Genomic DNA, 20,400 nt, shown 5'->3' with positions numbered 1-20,400 from the left:
AAGATGGCCCAAGTGCTTGGGCCCCTGCACCCACGTGGATCTGAAGCTACGCTGATCTGAAGCCAGGAGCCAGGAGCCTCCTCCGAGTCTTCCACATGGGTGCACTTGGGCCATCTTCCATTGCTTTCCCAGGCCACAGCAGAGAGCTGGATCGGAAGTGGAGCAGCCGGATCTCGAACTGGCGTCCATATGGGATGCCGGTGCTCCAGGCTAGGGCAGTAACCCACTGCGCCACAGCGCTGGCCCTGCCTGTGTATTTTTTATTTATTTATTTATTTTTTTGACAGGCAGAGTTAGACAGTGAGAGAGACAGAGAGACAGAGAGAAAGGTCTTCCTTTTTTGTTGGTTCACCCCCAAAGTGGCTGCTATAGCCGGCGTGTTGCGGCCGTTGCTCTGCGCCGATCTGAAGCCAGGAACCATGTCCTTCCTCCTGGTCTCCCTTGCGGGTGCAGGGCCCAAGGACTTGGGCCATTCTCCACTGCACTTCCGGGCCACAGCAGACAGCTGGACTGGAAGAGGAGCAACCGGGACAGAATCTGGCGCCCCAACCGGGACTAGAACTTGGGGTGCCGGCGCTGCAGGCGGAGGGTTAGCCTAGTGAGTTGCGGTGCCGGCCTCTGCCTGTGTATTTTTAATTACAACATTGCATGATGCTCAGATAAGATGGCCTCTAATATTTTTACTTATTTGAAATTCGTTGCATTTTTCTTCATGGTTTAGGACACACATTTTGTGACTATTCCATAGTTAACTTGGTATTACTCTGTAATAATTAGTGGTAGATCTCATTTTTGTGTCATCTTTTATAAAAAAAAAAAAAAGCATGGTTAAGAGTATTTAAAAATCTCCCATCTCATGCCTGGTTTCATGCCTGGAGCAGCCCAAGGGCCAGGCTGTAATTACTTGGGTAATAATAGGGCCCGGACCGAGATGAAATTCCATGCCAAGAGGTTCCTCTCACCAGGCCACTCCTGAAATTAGAGACACTGAGAGTGAAACGCAATACCCCCGTGGCCTTGGGTAGGAATTCTTGTTTGATTGCGGGCTGGGCATCCCCATCTGGTAGATCTGGATGTTTTGGGCAGTTCACCCTCACACATGGCTGCTGTTTGTCTGAATAAGCAGGGTGCAGTCATCCTGCAGGGACGCACTGTTTTTGTACTGTATCATAAACACTTCCGCTTTTTCCCTGGAAGGAAAATGGATAGAGTAATATATTGGTCTTTCCATCCCCTTCATTTTGATTTGTGAGTAGCAGCAAGTCAGATTTCAGATTCCTTTTTGCAGTCAGTAAAAATACACTGAGTGTTTGTACTGGGCCATAGCAACATACGGGCAATGCGCATCATTCCTGTCCTTGAGTGACTCATTCGTAATGCCAAGCTGGGAAGACGGAGCAGGGTCAGATATGGTGACAAATTGACCTGGTCGATGTGGGGATGCACCTGTGTTAGGTGAGCCCTGAGGAAGATAGGTGTACTGTTCCCGAAGAATGGAGGGATAGAGCACAGCTTTGTGCGCAGTGGGTTGAGCTGGCATCCTCTATCAGAGTGCTGGTTTGAGTCCTTTGTGGCTGTTCTGTTTCTGACCCAGCTTCCTGCTAATATGCCCAGCGAAGAAGAAGAAGATGGCCCAAGGAGTTGGGCCCTGCCAGCCCCGTGGGAGACCAGGATGGAGTTCCTGGCTTTGATGTGGTCTAGATGTCCCTGTTGTAGCCATTTGGGGAGTGAACCAGTGGATAGAACATCTCTTCGTCTTTCTGTCTGTCTCTCTCTGTTGCTCTGCATTTCAGATAAATGAATCAAGGAATCTTAAAAAAAAAAAAAAAAAAGAATGGAGGAAAAGGGTAGGCCTCAGAGAGAATGTGGCATTCAGGGTGGGTCTTGAGATATGAACAGGTGCGCTGTGTAGAGCAGGAGGCATGGCATTGTAGGCAAAAGGAACCTTGTGACCATGGAGCGGAAGCATGGTAGTAGATACTCTGTTAGGAAAGAGCAGTTGGTTTCTTCTGTCTGAAGGGTACTTTGTGTGGTTGGCATTTGGGAAGAGTCTAGAAGAGTTCATCTGGAATCAGACTGTTAGAGCATTGATCACCGTGGGCTGGTGTTATTACTTAGCAGATTAGGCCGCCATCTGCAGCACTGGTTCAAGACCTGGCTGCTCCAGTTCCAATCCAGCTCTCTGCCAATGTGCCTGGGAAAGCAGTGGAGGATGGCAAAGTGCTTGAGCCCACGCACACTGTGGGAGACCTATAAGAAGCTCCAGGTCCCTGGCCATTGTGGCCATCAGGGGAGTGAACCAGCTGATAGATCTCTGTCTCCCTCTCTCTGTATCTCTTTCAAATAAATAAAAATAAAATTAAAAAAGAGCATTGATCACCACGTAAAGGAATTTGCACTTGCTTTTCTGGGCAGGGAGTGGCCATGGAAGGTTTTTCAGGATGAGATAGGATGTGTCATATCTTATTTTAGTCTTCAAAGTTTGGTGGTTTTCCATTGAAAATGTCTGCTAACTAAACGTATCTCATCTTGAATTTTTCTTTTTCTGAAATATACAGTTTATGATTCAGACTTAGATATTTGTGCTACCTGCCATGAACACGCTACATGCCAGCAGAGAGATGGGAAGAAGATCTGTATTTGCAACTATGGATTTGTGGGCAACGGGAGGATGCAGTGTGTAGGTGAGTGTGAACCCTGGGCTAAATCCAAACTCTGAATCAAGAAACAAGATTCCCTAGTGTTGAAGAGTTGCTTTCCATGGGGAAAACTGATGGTTTGCTCACATGTTTTTATTACAAGCAGTTTTGTTGTTTACAGTAAGTCTTTGTTTTAGTGTTTGGATAGGTCCTTTCTTTGGAGATTCCTTCTTGTTAGAGGTCATTGACCTTGGATATCTGCAAACTCTGACCTAATATGAATTTAAAATCTGTTTTCAATATTGAGTTTAACTTAAATGAGTATTGTAATTCTTCTTTATCTGTTTATTTTGATTTAACACTATTTGTATTGGTATCATAGGGAAAGCAAAACCCAGTGTTCTATTGGACTTTTTGGTTAATTGATAAAATAATTAAATTGCTTTGGGTCTTATGTCTTCCAGAATGCATCCTCTAAACTTTTTGTAGTTGTGACCCTATGGGAATTTAGATGACTTGAAGGAACACAAAGAATTTTAGGCTGGAAGCCTCCAAGATGATTTTCTACCTCTTTACATCTGCCATGCCATGCCAGTCAGACAGTGTTCAGGTTCAAGTCCAACTTAGAGAGAGACAGGGTTTCACAATTTCATAAGTAAATGTTACAGTAAACTCCCAGTTTACTCCCAGCAACCTTGTTACATACAGGGAACAGACTGATAATTTTGCCCTGCAGTTGTGGATACACCATGTATACAGCTTCATTGTGAGCTCTTTGTGAGTTTTTTCTCATTGAAGAAAAATAACAGTTCAGTCTTGGGTTCAAGAAGCCATATTCCACTTTGCAGATACAAGTATACTCAGTCACCTACCATTGCCCATTCTGCAGGCTGGACTTATACTCTTTGTGTGTCTCTTTTTTAAATACTTATTTATTTATTTGAAAGGCAGAGAGAGAGAGGGAGAGAGACACAGAAAGAGATCTTCCATCCTCTAGTTCACTCCCCAAATGGCCACAGCCCAGGCTTGGAGAGGTCCTAGTCAGAACTAGGAACTCCGGAACTCTTATCCTGGTCTCCCACATGAGTGCAGGGGCCCAAATATTTCAGCCATCTTCCACTGCTTTCCCAAGCACATTAGCAGGGAGCTGGATCAGGAGAGGAGCAGCTGGGACTTGAATCATCACCCATATGGCATGCTGGTGTTGCAGGCAGCGACTTAACCCTCTGTGCCACAGTGCCACCCCTGGGAGGTCTTTTTAAGTTAGTAGGAATTGAGTGCAATTGTAAGAGGCCATCAAACTAATTTGAGGGAACCAATATTGGAATAAAACACTTGGAAAAACCAAGCATAAGTGGATGAATCTCCTAACTCCTCCCCCCATTAAAAAAACAACCTAACTGACTAGATCAGCACTAAGAGATGCATAGGAAATGGGTCACATTTCTTACAAACACACATGTGTTTGTCTCAGTGATCAGACAGCACTTGGGGGTCCGGTGCTGCAGTGTAGCAGGTAAAGCTGCTGTCTACAGACCCGTCATCCCATATGGGTGTTGATTCAAGTCCAGGCTGCTCCACTTCCTATCCAGCTCTCTGCTATGGCCTGGGAAAGCAGTAGTAGATGGGCCCCTGCGCCTGTGTGGGAGACCTGGAAGAAGCTCCTAGTTTCAGATCGGCACAGCTCCAGCTGTTGTGGCCATTTGGTGAGTGAACCAGCAGATGAAAGAAATCTCTCTCTCTCTCTCTCTTTCTGCTTCTGCCTCTCTGTAACTTCGCCTTTCAAATAAAATAAATAAATCTTAAAAAAAAAAAAAAAGACACTACTTGGGATGTCTGCATCCCATAACCGAGTGCCTGGGTTCCAGTCGTGGTTCTGCTTCTGCTTCTAGCTTCCTGCTAATGTGCACCCTGGGAGGCAGCAGGTAATGGCTCAAGTACTTGTAGAGATAGAAACAGAGTCACAGAGATATCCTCCATCTGCTGTTCACTCCTCAGACATATACAGGAGCCATGGCTGGGCCAGGCTGAAGTCAAGAGTTAGGAACTCCTTCTGGGTCTCCCATGTGGGTGGTAGGAATCCAACTACTTGAGCCCCTGCCACCCACATGGGAGATCTGAATTGAGTTCTGTGTTCCTGGCTTCAGCCTGGCCCAGCCCTGGCTGTGCCAGCATTTGGAAAGTGAACCAGCAGGTGGAAGATTGCTGTTTCTGTTTCTCTGTCTACTTTTCAAATAAATTTTTAAAAATTTAAGTCACGGCTGGCGCCGCGGCTCACTAGGCTAATCCTCCACCTTGTGGCACCAGCACACCGGGTTCTAGTCCCGGTCGGGGCGCCGGATTCTGTCCTGGTTGCCCCTCTTCCAGGCCAGCTCTCTGCTGTGGCCAGGGAAGGCAGTGGAGGATGGCCCAAGTGCTTGGGCCCTGCACCCCATGGGAGACCAGGAGAAGCACCTGGCTCCTGCCATCGGATCAGCGCGGTGCGCCAGCTGCAGCGCGCCGGCCGCGGCGGCCATTTGGAGGGTGAACCAACGGCAAAGGAAGACCTTTCTCTCTGTCTCTCTCTCACTGTCCACTTTCCCTGTCAATAAATAAATAAATAAATAAATAAAATTAAAAAAAATTTAAGTCACAAGAAATTGGTTCCGGGAGTTTTCTCTGAAGTTAAAGGTGAGAGCAGAGTCAGCAAACTATGGCCCATGAGCCAAATTTGATCTGACCTGCTCTCTGTGTTTACACGTAGTTTTATTTATTTATTTTTTATTTGACAGGTAGAGTTACACAGTGAGAGAGAGAGACAGAGAGAAAGGTCTTCCTTCCGTTGGTTCACTCCCCAAATGGCCGCTATGGCCAGTGCTGCGCTGATCCGAAGCTGGGAGCCAGGTGCTTCTCCCTGGTCTCCCATGGGGTGCAGGCACCCAAGCACTTGGGCCATCCTCCACTGCCCTCCCGGGCCACAGCAGAGGGCTGGACTGGAAGAGGAGCAACCAGGACTAGAGCCCGGTGCCCACATGGGTTGCCAGCGCCTCACGTGGAGGATTAACCAAGTGAGCCGTGGCACCAGCCCCTTATACGTAGTTCTATTAGTGTACCCTGGGGTGAGTGGTCACAGTGGAGACCTGAGGAAACATTTGCTGACCCCTGCGCCAGAGGACAGAAATGAGAGACTGACTTTCATTTCACTCTTTCAGTTTCAAATTGTGTGATTAAAAGCATCAAGGGAGCAGGCGTTCGGTCTCGTGGTTAGCCCTTGCGCCCGCCCTGTGAGTGCCTGGGCTTCATCCCTGCCTCCACTCCTGGCCCCAGCTTCTGGCCTGGAAGGCTGTGCAGATGGCTCAAGTAACTGGGTTCCTGCCACCCACGGGGGAGACCTGGCTGCTGGCTTTGGCCAGGCCCAGTCCTGAGGCCATTTAGGCATTTGGGGGAATGAACAGGCAGATGTGAGCTCTATCCATTTGTCTGTGTCTGTCTCTCTCTCCCTCTTTGCCTCTCAAAGCAAGCAAGCAAACAAACAAACAAAAACAAAAAGACCACTGTGGACTGTGGGCTCCCTCGCCTTTGTGTTCCAGCCCCGCCTCCCCCTGGGTGGCGGACATTACTCATGGGTCACTGACCATTAGCATGAGCTATTCCTGCCGCAATATTAGCCTCGCTCCCGGATGAGACCTCAGCGCTAATTCCATTGTGTTTCCCAGGACCTCAGAACTAACAATTTTGCCAGTTAATCACTGGATGCAACATCTTCCGACTCTGGCTTTCAGGAAAAGCCAGGAGAACTGCTGAGATGGAAAAGTGGGATTCAGCTGGGTTTGTTTCCCCAGACCTGGGACAAGATTAAAAACAAATTTTTTTTTGGTAATAATTCATTCGTAGATTAAAAAAAAAAACCTTATTTATTTGAAAGCAGAGTTACAGAGAGAGAGGGAAAGGTAGAGAAAGAGATTTTCCATCTGCTGCTTCGCTCCCCAGATAGCCAGGCTGAAGCCAGAAGCCAAGAATGTCATCCGGGTCTCCCACAGGGGTGGCAGAGGCTCAAACACTTGAGCTTTTTCTGCTGCTTTCCCAGGTCATTAGCAGGGAGCTGGATTTGGAAGTGGAGCAGCCAGCACGTGGGCACACGAACCAGTGGCCAAATGGATGCTGGCATGGTAGGCATCACTGCCCACCCCCAGTTGCATGGGTTGCCAGATTGGGATGCTGTGTTTCCCTTGAGGCTTCATAGACAACTGGTGCATAACCATGAAGAGCCCGTGTCTTCTGGCTGGGGAAGTGCAGTGCAGGGAACTGTGCAGGGGGAGTGAACCTTGGCGCTGTCCCCCCAGGGCATGGGTTCCTGAGCCTGGGGCCCTGGGGTGGGGGTGGGGAGGAGAGCAGGCGGCTTGTAGGGCCTGGTGTGAATTCAGTCTCTTTGTGCCCACAGACAAAGATGAGTGTCAGTTTGGAGCCACTGTGGTCTGCGGGAACCACACATCTTGCCACAACACCCCTGGTGCTTTCTACTGCGTTTGCCTGGGAGGCTATCGAGCCACAAACAACAACAAGACATTCATTCCCAATGACGGCACCTTCTGCACAGGTACTCAAGAGGGGGCTGCCGGCAGGACAGTATCCCAGTGGGTGGGGGGACAGGCAGGGCCTGGACAAGCAGTGGTTTAAGGAGGGACTCTCCTATAAGGAAATCTAGGGGCCAGCATCGCGGTGCAGCAGGTTAAGCTACTGCTTGGGACTCCTGCATCCGTATAGGAGTGTGGTTCCAGTCTTGTCTGCTCTGCTTCTGATCCAGCTCCCTGCTAATGCACCTGGGAAAAGCAGCAGGAGATGGCTCAAGCGTTTGTGCTCCTGCCACCCATATGGGAGACCTGGATGAAGCTCCTGGCTCCTGGCTTTGGCCTGGCCCAGCTCTGGCCATTGCAGCTATTTGGGGAGTAAACCCCCAGATGAAAGGTCTGTCTGTGTGTTCTCCTCTCTCTCTGTAACTCTGCCTTTCAAAATAAATAAATGTAAAAAAAATTAAAAAGTCTTTTCAAGACTCATTTAAAATTTTTATTTTATTTATTCAAGCATGGAGAGAGAGGGAGAGAGATCCCATTCACTGGTTCACTCCTCAGATGCTTGCAGTGGCTGGGCAAGGCCAAAGCCAGGAGCCAGGAGCCAGGAGCCAGGAGCCAGGAGCCAGGAGCCAGGAGCCAGGAGCCAGGAACTCCATCCATGTCTCTGATTTGGGGGACAGGAACCCAGTTACTTTAGCTGTCACCTGCTGCCTCCCAAGGTGCACAGGCACAGTAGCAGGAAGCTGGAATCATGAATGGAGCTGGGGCTCAAATCAAGGCCTTCCAATATGGGAAGTGGACATCCCAAGCAGCAGGCCTAATGCCTGTCTCTGTGGGATACTTCAACAGTAAAAGGTGAACAACTATTGAATCTTGGATGGTTGGTCTGTGGGAGTTCATTTTAATACCATTTTTCAGCTGGTGCCGCGGCTCACTAGGCTAATCCTCTGCCTTGCGGTGCCGGCACACCGGGTTCTAGTCCTGGTCGGGGCGCCAGATTCTGTCCCGGTTGCCCCTCTTCCAGGCCAGCTCTCTGCTGTGGCCCAGGAGTGCAGTGGAGGATGGCCCACGTGCTTGGGCCCTGCACCCCATGGGAGACCAGGATAAGTACCTGGCTCCTGCCTTTGGATCAGTGCGGTGTGCTGGCCACAGCGCGCCGGCTGCGGCGGCCATTGGAGGATGAACCAATGGCAAAAGGAAGACCTTTCTCTCTGTCTCTCTCTCTCACTGTCCACTCTGCCTGTCAAAAAAACAAAAACAAAAACCATTTTTCTCTTCTGTGTATTTGGACATTTGCAATAATGAACACTGAGCAGGGACACTTGAGGGATGGTGTCCTAACTTCATGTTCCTGTAACCACAGGTGGGGCATACACCAGCTCTGAGCAAACCACCTGCTGGGGCCCATGGCTGGGCACGTGCTGAGCCTGTTGGAGGCATGGTCTTGCCTTGCATGGGTGTGAGCTGAATGAGGGGGAATAGCTGTTTCTGTGTCGTTCTGGACCTCAGGGGCTTTGCTGGTCAGATTTCTGGGCATGTGTTGGTCAAATACAAGGAGTGGCAAAGCCCTCCTAATTTTGGTAGCTCCTCTGTGATCTGAACTCAATATACAGCATGTCTTGGTAATATAGCTCTATGTAGTTCCCTGATTAATTTTTTTAAGACTTATTTAATTTATTTTGAAAGGTAGAGTTATAGGGAGAGAGGGAGAGTCAGAGAGAGAGAGAGAGAGAGAGAGGTCTTCCATCCACTGGTTCATTCCCCAAATACAGTGGCAAAGAGGTAGGAGCTTCTTCTGGGTCTTCTACATGGATGCAAGGGCCCAAGGACTTGGACCATCTTCTGCTGCTTTCCCAGGTGCATTAGCAGAGAGCTGGATCGGAAGTGGAGTAACTGGGACTTGAACCAGAGCCCATGTAGGATGCTGGTGCTATAGATGGTGGCTTAACTTGCTATGCCACAGTGCTGGCCCCTCCCTAATGTTCTAAGAAAATATTTGCACAGTCATGAAGAGGAAAGGATTTCTGGTTCTAAAATAGTTTTTACAGACTTAGTGATGCTGCTTCAAGGCTTTGTGATGTTTAAAGGCTTTTGGTGAAAAGGAAGAGAGAGTGTGTTTTGTCTTCCTACCCACCAGAAGTAGAGATTCTGTCAGTCTGATCCATTCTCCCTCTTGACCTGTACCAAGGTAAAATCCCTCAAAGGACACATTTGATTTATTCTTGGTGGGAATGAACCTCAGAGAAGGCATTTTACAGTATCCTGTTGGTTTAGGTAGTAAATTGCTGGTTGCATCAGGATCACGTTGCAGTATTAGATCATGCATGTGAAGTAGGAAAGAAGCTAGTGGAAAGAAAACTTGCAAGGTGATGCTGTCAACACAAATTCAGGTCATTCAGCACGCATCTCCGGTGACTACTTGCGTGCCAAGGCTGTGCTAGTGAGAGGTGACAGGCGGACAGCTATCTTCCATGTACAGTGTCAGCCACAGCTAAGCCAGAGACATTTTCTGGGGTCCAGGGGTGGGGATCGCTCATCCTGGCAGTGAGAAAGGTGTCAGGGGGGCTTTCTGGAGGATATGACACCTGCAGTTGTGTGTTCAAGGCTGTGGGGTTTTGTGAGGAAAACCCACAGCTGTGTGTTTATCGGGCTAGTTCCAGGGGGATCAGGAGGAGGTGGGGAGGAAGGATTGGAAAATGTTGTATGCAGGAGCTGGAGAGGTGTTCATCTTCTGGGAGGGAAATCCTGATCAAGGCTCTGCTTCTTGCAATTATGTAGCGACCCCTACCCCTTAAACACTGAGATATGATTTGCTATGACAGTCACTCTTTTTTAAAAATACTACTTTAAAAATATTTATTTTATTTGAAAGGTAGAGTGACCCCCTTCTACACACACACACACACACACACACAGTTCTTCCTTGTGTCCCCAAATACCCACAACAGCTAGGGCCAGGCTGAAGCGAGGAGCCAGGAACTCCATCCATGTCTCCCACGTGAGTATGGAGGGGCCCAAACACTTGAGCCATCATCTGCTGCCTGTCAGGAGCATGAGCAAGGAGCTGGATTGGAAGCACTGAACAGCTGGGATTCAAGCCAGCACTCTGCAATGGGATGTGAGTGTCCCAAGCCAGACTACACCTGCTGTGCCACAATGACCTGCCCCGCGAAGATTCACTCTTCTGAAGTGCACAGTTAGTGGTATTTTCCATATGCCCAAAGCTATGCTGCCACCCTCGCTCTTTCATTTCAGAACACTCTCATCACCTCCAGATGAAGCCCCGTGGCCGCTGGGAGTCATTCCCACCATCTTTCTTTTTGTGGCCTCCAGTCATCCTTTGTAAAAGCTGGTGCTTGGCTGGTGCTGTGGCTCACTAGGCTAATCCTCCGCCTTGCGGCGCTGGCACACCAGGTTCTAGTCCCAGTCGGGGCGCCGGATTCTGTCCCGGTTGCCCCTCTTCCAAGCCAGCTCTCTGCTGTGGCCCAGGAGTGCAGTGGAGGATGGCCCAAGTGCTTGGGCCCTGCACCCCATGGGAGACCAGGAGAAGCACCTGGCTCCTGGCTTTGGATCAGTGCGGTGTGCCGGCCGCGGCTGCCATTGGAGGGTGAACCAACGGCAAAAGGAAGACCTTTCTCTCTGTCTCTCTCTCTCACTGTCCACTCTGCCTGTCAAAAAAAAAAAAAAAAAAAAGCTGGTGCATGACTTTTCTTGATGAAAGTGAGTTTCTTTTGGAGTCACGGGTGGCAGGGAGTCCTCGGTGGACTGTAGCTGGGCTAGAGCTCAGCAGGTTTTGGGATATCAGCCAATACCCGGTGTTTGTCTTGAACTGTAGGATGGGAGTCCTACTGCCTGGATCCCAAGGAGCCCTGCATCCAGGCGTTTATTGGGCTTTGCAGAGTGGAAGTCAAGTTCGGGAGCCTGCTGGACGTAGGCCTCTTTGGAGGTCGCCCTAACAGTTGCAGGGATGATTCCAGGCAGTTCTGGAATCAGCAGGTGTTCTGGTCTCCAGGGCTGCCAAGAACCCCACCCAGGGCCGGCAGCTCCGTGTCACCTCCTGTGTGCAGGTGTTGACTTGGGCAGACTGAGAGTGAGTGGAGAGAAAGGAGACTGGTGTGGGCAGAAAGCTTGGGTTTGTCATTTTCCTACCCCTGTGACTCAGATAGGCATGGCCCTAGCAGGGGCTGCTGGCAGCTGCAAGGTGAGTTCAGATTCAGGCGTTCACCCTGACTGATGGCAGCAGTGACATTCTGTTTCCCAGGTTTGTCTCCTACACTATCAGGGACTGGTGCCCGTGCATCTGGAGAAATGTAACAGCACCTGTTTGGCTGAGAAATGGGGCAAAGCCCAACATGAACCTGGAGGGCATGTGTACTTTGCCATTCATGAACTCCTAAATCCTCCTGCGCACAGCTTGTACCCACAGCCTGTACCTAGGGTGGGGTCAAGGCCTTTGATCCTTACCCTCAACACCAGCTTCAGTCTGTTGGTTTCTCCCCCAGGGCATAGGCCTCAGGCTCCCTGTGAGCTACTGTCCCCAGGCTTCTGAGCGCCTGATGTTTTGGGTTCGGGAGCAGCCCACTGTGGCCTCAGCCCAGTGTTGTCCCACCGGGATTCAGCTTGCTCGCCGTGGGGATGTCTGGCAGCTTGTGGCCATCCTGAGGTTTCCCCAGGGCTTTCTCCAAATGGAACTTTGCTCCCCAAATCCAGTCCTTTGCCTCAGCTGAGTTTTAGCTTTTTAATTTATTTATTTTTAAAGGATTTATTTATTTGAGAGGCACAGTTACAGACAGAGAGAGGGAGAGACAGAGAGAGAGAGGTCTTCCATCTGCTGGTTCACTCTCCAAATGGCTGCAATGGCTGTTTCTGAGCCAATTTGAAGCCAGGAGCCAGGACCTTCTTCTGGGTCTCCCAGGTGGATGCAGGGGTCCAAGGACTTGGGCCATCTTCTACTGCTTTCCCAGGCCATAGCAGAGAGCTGGATAGGAAGTGGAGCAGCCAGGATTAGAACCAGCGCCCATATAGAATGCCGGCACTTCAGGCCAAGGCATTAACCCGCTGTGCCACAGCATTGTCCCCCCTGAACCAATTTGAATACAGGAGCCAGGAACTTCTTCTGAGTCTCCCACGTGGGTGCAGGGGCCCAAGATTTGGGCCATCATCTACTGCTTTTCCAGGCCGTAGCAGAGAGCCGGATCGGAAGTGGAGCAGCTGGGACTCCAACTGGCGCCCATATAGGATGCTGGGAGGCTTCATGGAGCATGCGTTGGCCCCTGGGTTCTATCTGAAAGCGTCCATGTTTTACTGCTCTGAAAGGAGGAGGAAGCAAGGAAAGGCAAACTCAAGGGAAAGCTCACACAGGGCGTTGCCCCCTCCTGCACAGAGCAGCACTCGTAACCTGTGGCTCCTTGCCCGACTCCTACTTAGCGAGGACATCCGGCTCCTGCTGCTGCCCCAGCAGCTCCTAGGAAGGGGAGAGAGGCCAAAGGACAGTTAAACCCAGGCTCCGCCCCCTAATGTGCCAGCGGCCGTGCCCAAGCTGCCATTCTTCCTCTGGGAGGGAGGGAGCAGTGCCCGAGCCCCCGCCACTGCTGGCTTCTCCTGTGGTTGACTCTTGCCTCATGTGACTTGCTCAAGGCTGTGCACATCCCAGCGTTTGTCCCCAGGCCCTGTTGAGTAGAGTGAAACCTGTATACGGGGGTTCATTTTCTTTTTCTTTTCTTTTCTTTTTTTTTTTTTTTTGACAGGCAGAGTGGACAGTGAGAGAGAGAGAGAGACAGAGAGAAAGGTCTTCCTTTTCCGTTGGTTAACCCTCCAATGGCCGCCTTGGCCCGCGTGCTGCGGCCGGTGCACTGCGGCGGGTGCACCGTGTTGATCCGTTGATCCAATGGCAGGAGCCAGGTGCTTCTCCTGGTCTCCCATGGGGTGCAGGGCCCAAGGACCTGGGCCATCCTCCACTGCACTCCCTGGCCACAGCAGAGAGCTGGCCTGGAAGAGGGGCAACCGGGACAGAAGCCGGTGCCCTGACCGGGACTAGAACCCGGTGTGCCAGCGCCGCAAGGCGGAGGATTAGCCTAGTGAGCCACGGCGCCGGCTACAGGGTTCATTTTCATTCCACTCTGAAACTTTTGGAAGGAGTAATTAATACCAGCATCTGGACTCATGTCTGCTTCCGAACTCTCTCTAAAATAGATCTTCCTAAGAAAACTATCATTGTTGGCAAAATTGTGGAGGCAACATCCAGCCCTTGGAGTCCAGGCTCTTTCATAACCAGTATGTCTCTGAGCAGGGTCTCAGGTGTACACGTGTGCTTGTCCACCACAGTTAGGTCTCAAGAAATATGGAGCTGTTACCCTGGGTGGGGCTCTGGAATGAAGTAGAGCTGAGTGAGCATGTAGTTCTTAAAAAAAAAAATTCTTTATTTGAAAAGCACAGAGAGAAAGAGAGAGAGAGAGAGAGAGAGAGAATCCCTCTTCTGCTGGTTTACTCCCCAAGTGCCTACAACAGCTGGGACTGGGCCAGGCTGCAGCCGGAAGCCAGGAACTCAGTCTTGGCCTCTCAGATGAGGAGCAGTGACCCAAGTACTTGAGCCTCCATTACCTGCTGCCTCCCAGGGTGCACAATAGCAGGAAGCTGGAGCAGTGAGTGGAGCCGAGACTCGAACCCAGGCACTCCAGTATGGGTGGCAAGTAATCCAAGTGGCAGCTTAATTGCTAGATCAACCATCTTCCCCATTTAGTTGTGATTGTAATGATCTATGATTTTTCTTCCCAAAAGGAGACAGAAGAATAAATCAATATTTGCTGGACACACAAAGGTCTATAGTTTTTCTCCCCTGCTTATTAAAAAAAGAAAAAGAAATCACTAAGATGCACCCAGATGCAACAACTCAGAGAGCTCAGTAAGTCTGTGCAGGTGCCTCTATGCACGCCCTGCCCTCATAATTTTACACTGATCATATGAAGTGACGACGCGTTCACTGCTCTGCAGTCTGATGTTTCTCTTCTGCAGTACACGGTGTCTTCTCCGTATCTGCCTCCGGGAAATACGACACGCAACTTTCACTGCATTTCCACCACGTGGTGATCTTTCCATTTCAATAAAAATAAATGTAATCTGAAAGAAGTGTAGATATACTCTCCGAGGAGACTTGTGTTTGAAAGTTCAACATAACCCAAACTGGAAGCAGCCGAAATGTCTATTAACAGGAAGGGGAAATCAATAAATGTGCCACATTTACACAGTGCAATACTACTCAGCAACTAAAAGGAACTAGCTGTTGATACATAATGGGGAGGAATCTTAAAAACTTTGTGTTGAGGGCTGGTGTTGTGGTATAATGGATTAGGCCACCATGATGCTGGCATCCAACATAGGCACTGGTTCAAGTCCTGGTTGCTGCACTTCCAATCCACCTTCCTGCTGTGACCTGGGAAAGCAATGGAAGATGGCCCAAGTGTTTGAGCCCCTGTACCCACATGGGAGACCCAGAAGAGACTCCTGGCTCCTAGCTTCAGCCTGGCCCAGCCTTGGCCATTGTGGCCATTTGGGGAATGAACCAGTAGATAGAAAATATCTCTTTCTGTCTCTCCCCCTTTCTCTCAATCTGCCTTTCAAATAAATAAATAAATCTTTTTTTTTTTTTTTTTAACTTTTATTTAATGAATATACGTTTCCAAAGTACGAATAATGGATTACTATGGCTTCCCCCCCATACCGTCCCACCCACAACCCTCCCCTTTCCCACTCCCTCTCCCCTTCCATTCACATCAAGATTCATTTTCGATTATCTTAATATACAGAAGATCAGCTTAGTATACATTAAGTAAGGATTTCAACAGTTTGCTCCCACACAGAAACATAAAGTGAAAAATAATAGATGATTTTTTTTAATGATGATGAAATCAGATCAGACCTATTGTCATGTTTAATCCCAGTGAGAGTCAAGTTGGGAGTTGATAGTTTCTTTTCTTTTCTTTTCTTTTTTTTTTTTTTTTTACAGAGGATCAGTTTAGTATGCATTAAGTAAAGATTTCAACAGTTTGCACCCCCATAGAAACACAAAGTGAAATATATTATTTGAGTACTCATTATAGCATTAAATCTCAATGCACAGCACATTAAGGACAGAGATCCTACATGAGGAGTAAGTGCACAGTGACTCCTGTTGTTGACTTTACCAATTGACACTCCTGTCTATGGCATCTTAAAGAACAAACTTTATGTTGAGTGAAACAAGCCAGAGATAAAATGTACGCAATGAAAGCTTCCACTTACATAAAGTAACACAAACCTAACAGTGTAGACAGAACTTGAAATAGTGTTTGCTTCTGTCTTGGAACATTCAGATCTAGTGGAACAAGCCATGTGGCCACTTCCCAGGCCCAGCCAGGGACCCTTGGGAACGTGTGTCTGCCCAGCTTGGACCTGGACTGTGACGGAGCAGCTGGTGTTCCGGGGGGCGTGAGTCAGAGAAGAGGCGAGGGCCTTTCCTGGAGCGCTCACAGCTCACGTCATTGAGGGCTTCCTATCTGCCAGGCACTGCACTAAGTGCTGTCCGCTTGTGTCTTAGGTAATCCCCACCAAACACCCTTCTATAATTAGCTTCACCCTACAGAGGTTTACAAAGGTTAAGGGACACACTGTGTCAAGTACAGCTGACAAGTGGCAGAATCAATTTTCAAACCTGGGTCTGTTTGGCTCCCAAGCCCGTGCTGGCAGTGGAAAACATCGACTAGAGCCAGTGGGGAGGGCCCTGGGACCCCAGCAGAGTGTCGTCACTTAAGCAAGTCTGTGCTTCAGTTGCTTCATTTGTAAAAACAGAGGGGGTGATGTACTGACCTCATGGGGTTGTTGTGAGGATTAAACAGGTGAAAATAAACAATAATACATAGTGGAAGTGTTTGGAACGGGGCTAGACATGTAGAAGATGGCGTGCAGGAATTACTGTTATTAATGATCATTATAACAATTATTGTTATTAGGTTGTTGAGTGACTGTGTACAAAGCACGCTGGTTAGTGATTTCAGTGACTCATGCAAAGCCGATCGGTGTCCCAAAGTCCCAGGTCTTTCCCATACCACTGCGCTCAGCCCTGACTCCCCCAACAAGGACTTGTGCTGCTCATTTTTAGAGACCTACTGAAAAATCCTACATTCATTTCCATTCATTATTTTTAAGATGTCTGGGACAGGTGGACAAGCTGTATCTCTGTCCCTGGTATGTTGAATAATTTCACTGGTGGCTTGGATAAAGTTGCAGAAAATTTTCTTATGTAGAGCTAGAGAGAGCAGATTCCTAACTGGAACTTTAATAATAATACTAATAAATATCTTGCTAAGGCATGGGTGTTTGGCCTAGATCCTGCACCCCAGATTGGGGTACCTGGATTTGACGTTTGCCCCCAGCTCCTGATTCCACCTTCCTGCCACTGCCAACTCTGGGAGGCAGCCCGAGTAACCCCTAACACCCATGTAGGAAACCTGGATTGAATTTCTGGCACCCAGCCTTGATCTGGGCATTTGAAGAGTGTACTCTCTCTCTTCCCAATAAATAAATAAAAGTTTATGTGTTAAAAAAGAAAATAGTTAAAAAACAATCTTTCTAAGCTGGAACGATGAGTCACATCTAAGACCCCCCTTAGGCTTCTTCAGTGTTGCCTTCATCTCTACAATTGGTAGAATGATGCTGATTTTACTTTGCTTATTATCCTTTTTTTTCCAAAAAAAAATTATTTATTTATCTGGAGGTAGAGCTACAGAGAGAGGGAGAGACAGACAAAAAGGCCTTCCATTCACTGGTTCACTCTCGAAATGGCCATAGCAGCTGGAGCTGGGCTGATCTGAAGCCAGGAGCTAGCAGCTTGTTCCAGGTCTCCTATGCGAGTGCAGGGGCCCAAGCACGTGGGCCATCTTCTGCTTTCCCAGGCCATAGCAGGGAACCGTATTGGAAGAGGAGCAGCCGGGACACGAACTGGTACCCACGTGGAATGCTGGTGCTGCAGGCTGAGGCTTAGCCCACTATGCCACAGCGGCCGGCTCCTATTTATTCTACTTTAATAATCCTTTCAGAATAATTACCCCAGACTCCACGATTCTATTATCAGTGACTTTTAAGCTCTGTTTTATGGGTCTCATTTTCCCTAACTCTTTGTTGTGTCTGGACACTGTTTACTCTGATATTTTCCACTGCTGGAGTATTTTCTCCAATTTTTTTTTTTAGAAAAGAAATGTCAGTGGTGTAATTCCTAAGATCTTTCATGTTCTAAAATGTCATTTCTTTGCTTAACAGAGCGTGATGTTTGTTGTGTTCTCCTTAGAACTCTATAAATGTTACCCCATGGCTGTGCAGAGTTCAGTGTTTCTGACAAGAAGACCTGGGTCAGGCAGGGTTTCTCATCACAGAAGATCATTTGTTTTCTTTAGGGGGTCTGTGGATGTTTCTCTTGTTTCATGGGATTCAGAGTGATTTTGATTTTTCTTTAAAAAAATGACTTCGTTGACATTTGCTAAAATGTACTCATTTAAAGTATGTAATTCAGTACTTTTAGAATTTTTTTTGAAAGATTTATTTATTTTGAAAGAGTTATAAAGAGAGAAAGAGGGAGAATCTTCCACCTGCTGGTTCACTGCCCAGATAGCTACAACAGTCGGCGCCCATATGGAGTGCCACAATGCTGGCCCCCTAGGACATATTTTTATAGAACAATTATGCATAGATTTTGAACTTTTAAAAAAAATTATTCATTTTTTTAAAAGGCAGAGTTATAGAGAGGCAGAGGGAAAGAGAGAGAGAGAAGTCTTCCATCCTCTGGTTCACTCCCCAAATGGCTGTAATAGCCAGAGCAGGGCCCAACCAATCCAGGGGCTTCTTCTGGATCTCCCACACAGGTGAAGGGGCCCAAGGACTTGGGCCATCTTCTACTGCTTTCCCAGGCCATAGCAGAGAGCTGGATCAGAAGTAGAGCAGCTGGGACTCTAACTGGTGCCCATAGGGGATGCTGGCACTGCAGGCAGCGGCTTTACCCACTACACCACAGTGCCAATCCCAGATTTCTAACTTTTTATACCAAAAGTTAATTCCATTTTCCCATTAATTTTTTAAATTTGTGAGACACACACACACACACACACATAGAGAGGGAAGCAGGGAGAGAGAGAAAATGAACACTTCCATTTGCTGATTCACTCCCTAAATGCCTGTGATAGGTAGGATTGGCCAGGCTGAAGCCGGGAGCTGGCAACTCCATCCAGGTCTCCCAGGTGGATGCCAGGAACTCAGCTACTTGAGCCATCATTGCTGCCTCCCAGGGTCTGCACTGGCCGGAAGCTGCAGTCAGGAGTCAGAGCCACAGGGACTCAGACCCATGCCCTCTGATTTGGGACACGAGTCCTAACTACCAGGCTAAATGCCTGCCCCTCCACAGACTTTTGGAAACCCCAACATATATTCATGGACATCTACACATATCGCTATAAACTAACAATGGAGCGTTCCCATCATCCCCAGAAGAAACCCCATATGCATCGGTACTCCCCCTTCCTGCGGCTGTCCTAGGCCACCACTGGCCCGCGTTCTAGCTGTGTAGATTTGCGTGTTCAGGAGACTTCGTGTGGCAGGGTCACACGACAGGGAGCATTTGTGTGAGGCTGAGGTTTTCACACAGTTCGTGTACTTCTGTCAAAGACTGCCTTCCCTCGCAGCCATCCCTCGGCCTTTTCTACCTGGGCTGGGAGTCCTGCACCCCAGGGCGTGAACACGCTGGGGCTGGGCCTAGGGAACCCCAGAACCTGGAGGTGGGTGAGGGAGCTCCAGGGAGGGAGAGAGAGAGAGAGAGAGAGAGAGAGAGAGAGAGAGAGAGAAACTGCAGGAAGACAAGTATGGTCAACACTGCTCTGGGGCCTAGTGGCCAGGTCTAAGTTTCAGTTTTCAGCCAAAGCCCTGTGTTATCCTCAGGAGAGCAGCGTTCATTTTCCAGTGTCCATGCCTCTTACCTTAAATGTCCACATAGACTTGGATTACAAACAAAGGGCTTTTCCCTCCTTTGAGATGATTGAACCTCCACTCCCGTCTCTTCTGCAGTTCCCCTTAACTAGATGTTGAATATTTTAAGTCTGTCCCCATAACATTTTGTTCACATCCCATAATTTCTGTGTCCCATAACTTCTCCTTTTTTCCCTTTGTTTTTGGAGAATTTCTCAAGTTGGGGCTTGCAAATCTGTCTTCCAGCAGCGAGCAGCTTCCTATTCAGTGTCTCTGTTGAGTTATTTTTGGCATTCCTGTTTCAATTTCCAAGATTTCATTATTTTCTCAGGAGTTCCCTCTCCCCTCTCCCCTCTCCCCTCTCTCCCTCTTTAAAGATTATTTCTTTACTTGAAAGGCAGTTACAGAAAGAGGCAGAGAGAGAGAGAGATCTGCCATCTGTTGGTTCACTCCCCAAATGGCTGCAACAATTGGAGCTGGGCTGATCCGAAGCCAGGAGCTTCTTCCTGGTCTCCCACGTGGGTGCAGGGGCCCAAGCACTTGGGCCATCTTCTACTGCTTTCCCAGGCCATAAAAAGAGAGCTAGATTGGAAGTGGAGCAGCCAGGACTTGAACCAGTGCCCATGTGGGATGCCGGCTCTGCAAGCAGAAGCCTAACCCCGTAGGCCTCAGCGCCAGCCTCTGTGCGTCTGTTCTTATGTCAGAGGGGTCTTGGTTATTTATTGCTGCATTACCTGCTGCCCACACTTGCCCCTGCACTGAATGGCTTAACACGCTGACCATTTCTTGTTTTCCTCAATCCCACAGTTTGACCGGATAGTTCTGGTTCATGGCTGTGCCTTGAGTCCCTTCGGAGGAGACATTCAGCCGGTGCTTGGGCTGGTCTGGCAGGTTGCTGCTGGCTGTTGCCCAAGGCACTCTGCCCTCCCAGTGGCCTCTCTCCTCCCTTGGTGCCTCATCTCCAGGGCCTCTCTGACTGACCTAACCTCTCTCCCTAACACACGGGCCTGCACCTGCAGCCATGGCCACAACATTCTAGGAGGAGGGAGGAAGGAGCTGGCAGACTTGTTAGGCCTAAATCCAAAAGGCACAGTGCCACTTCGGCTACATTCTCTTGGCCTGAGCCAGTGTCAGGAGCAGCCCCAGGGGAGGTAGTTTCATGCCTGATGGAAGAAGAGAAGTGGCCATTGTGAGAAAGGGCTGGTGGGCTTGTTGGCAGCCATGTTGGA

The 20,400-nt window shown here is 48.9% G+C and overlaps 1 protein-coding gene across 5 annotated transcripts in view; it reads left to right on the top strand.

Moving 5' to 3' along the window:
* SUSD1 (sushi domain containing 1) overlaps nt 1-20,400 on the top strand; it is a 143,337-nt gene that overhangs the window by 15,496 nt on the left and 107,441 nt on the right. For all 5 annotated transcript variants that reach the window (XM_070055604.1, XM_070055600.1, XM_008252259.4 and 2 more), the window contains exons 2-3: nt 2,559-2,684; nt 7,060-7,215. In XM_070055604.1, the coding sequence (XP_069911705.1) occupies nt 2,559-2,684; nt 7,060-7,215 (282 nt within the window). The remainder of the gene's footprint in view (nt 1-2,558; nt 2,685-7,059; nt 7,216-20,400) is intronic.

The sequence above is a fragment of the Oryctolagus cuniculus genome, chromosome 1 (genome assembly GCF_964237555.1).
Source record: "Oryctolagus cuniculus chromosome 1, mOryCun1.1, whole genome shotgun sequence".
In the NCBI taxonomy this organism is placed as follows: Eukaryota; Metazoa; Chordata; class Mammalia; order Lagomorpha; family Leporidae; genus Oryctolagus; species Oryctolagus cuniculus.
This window is presented reverse-complemented; position numbering and strand designations above follow the sequence as displayed.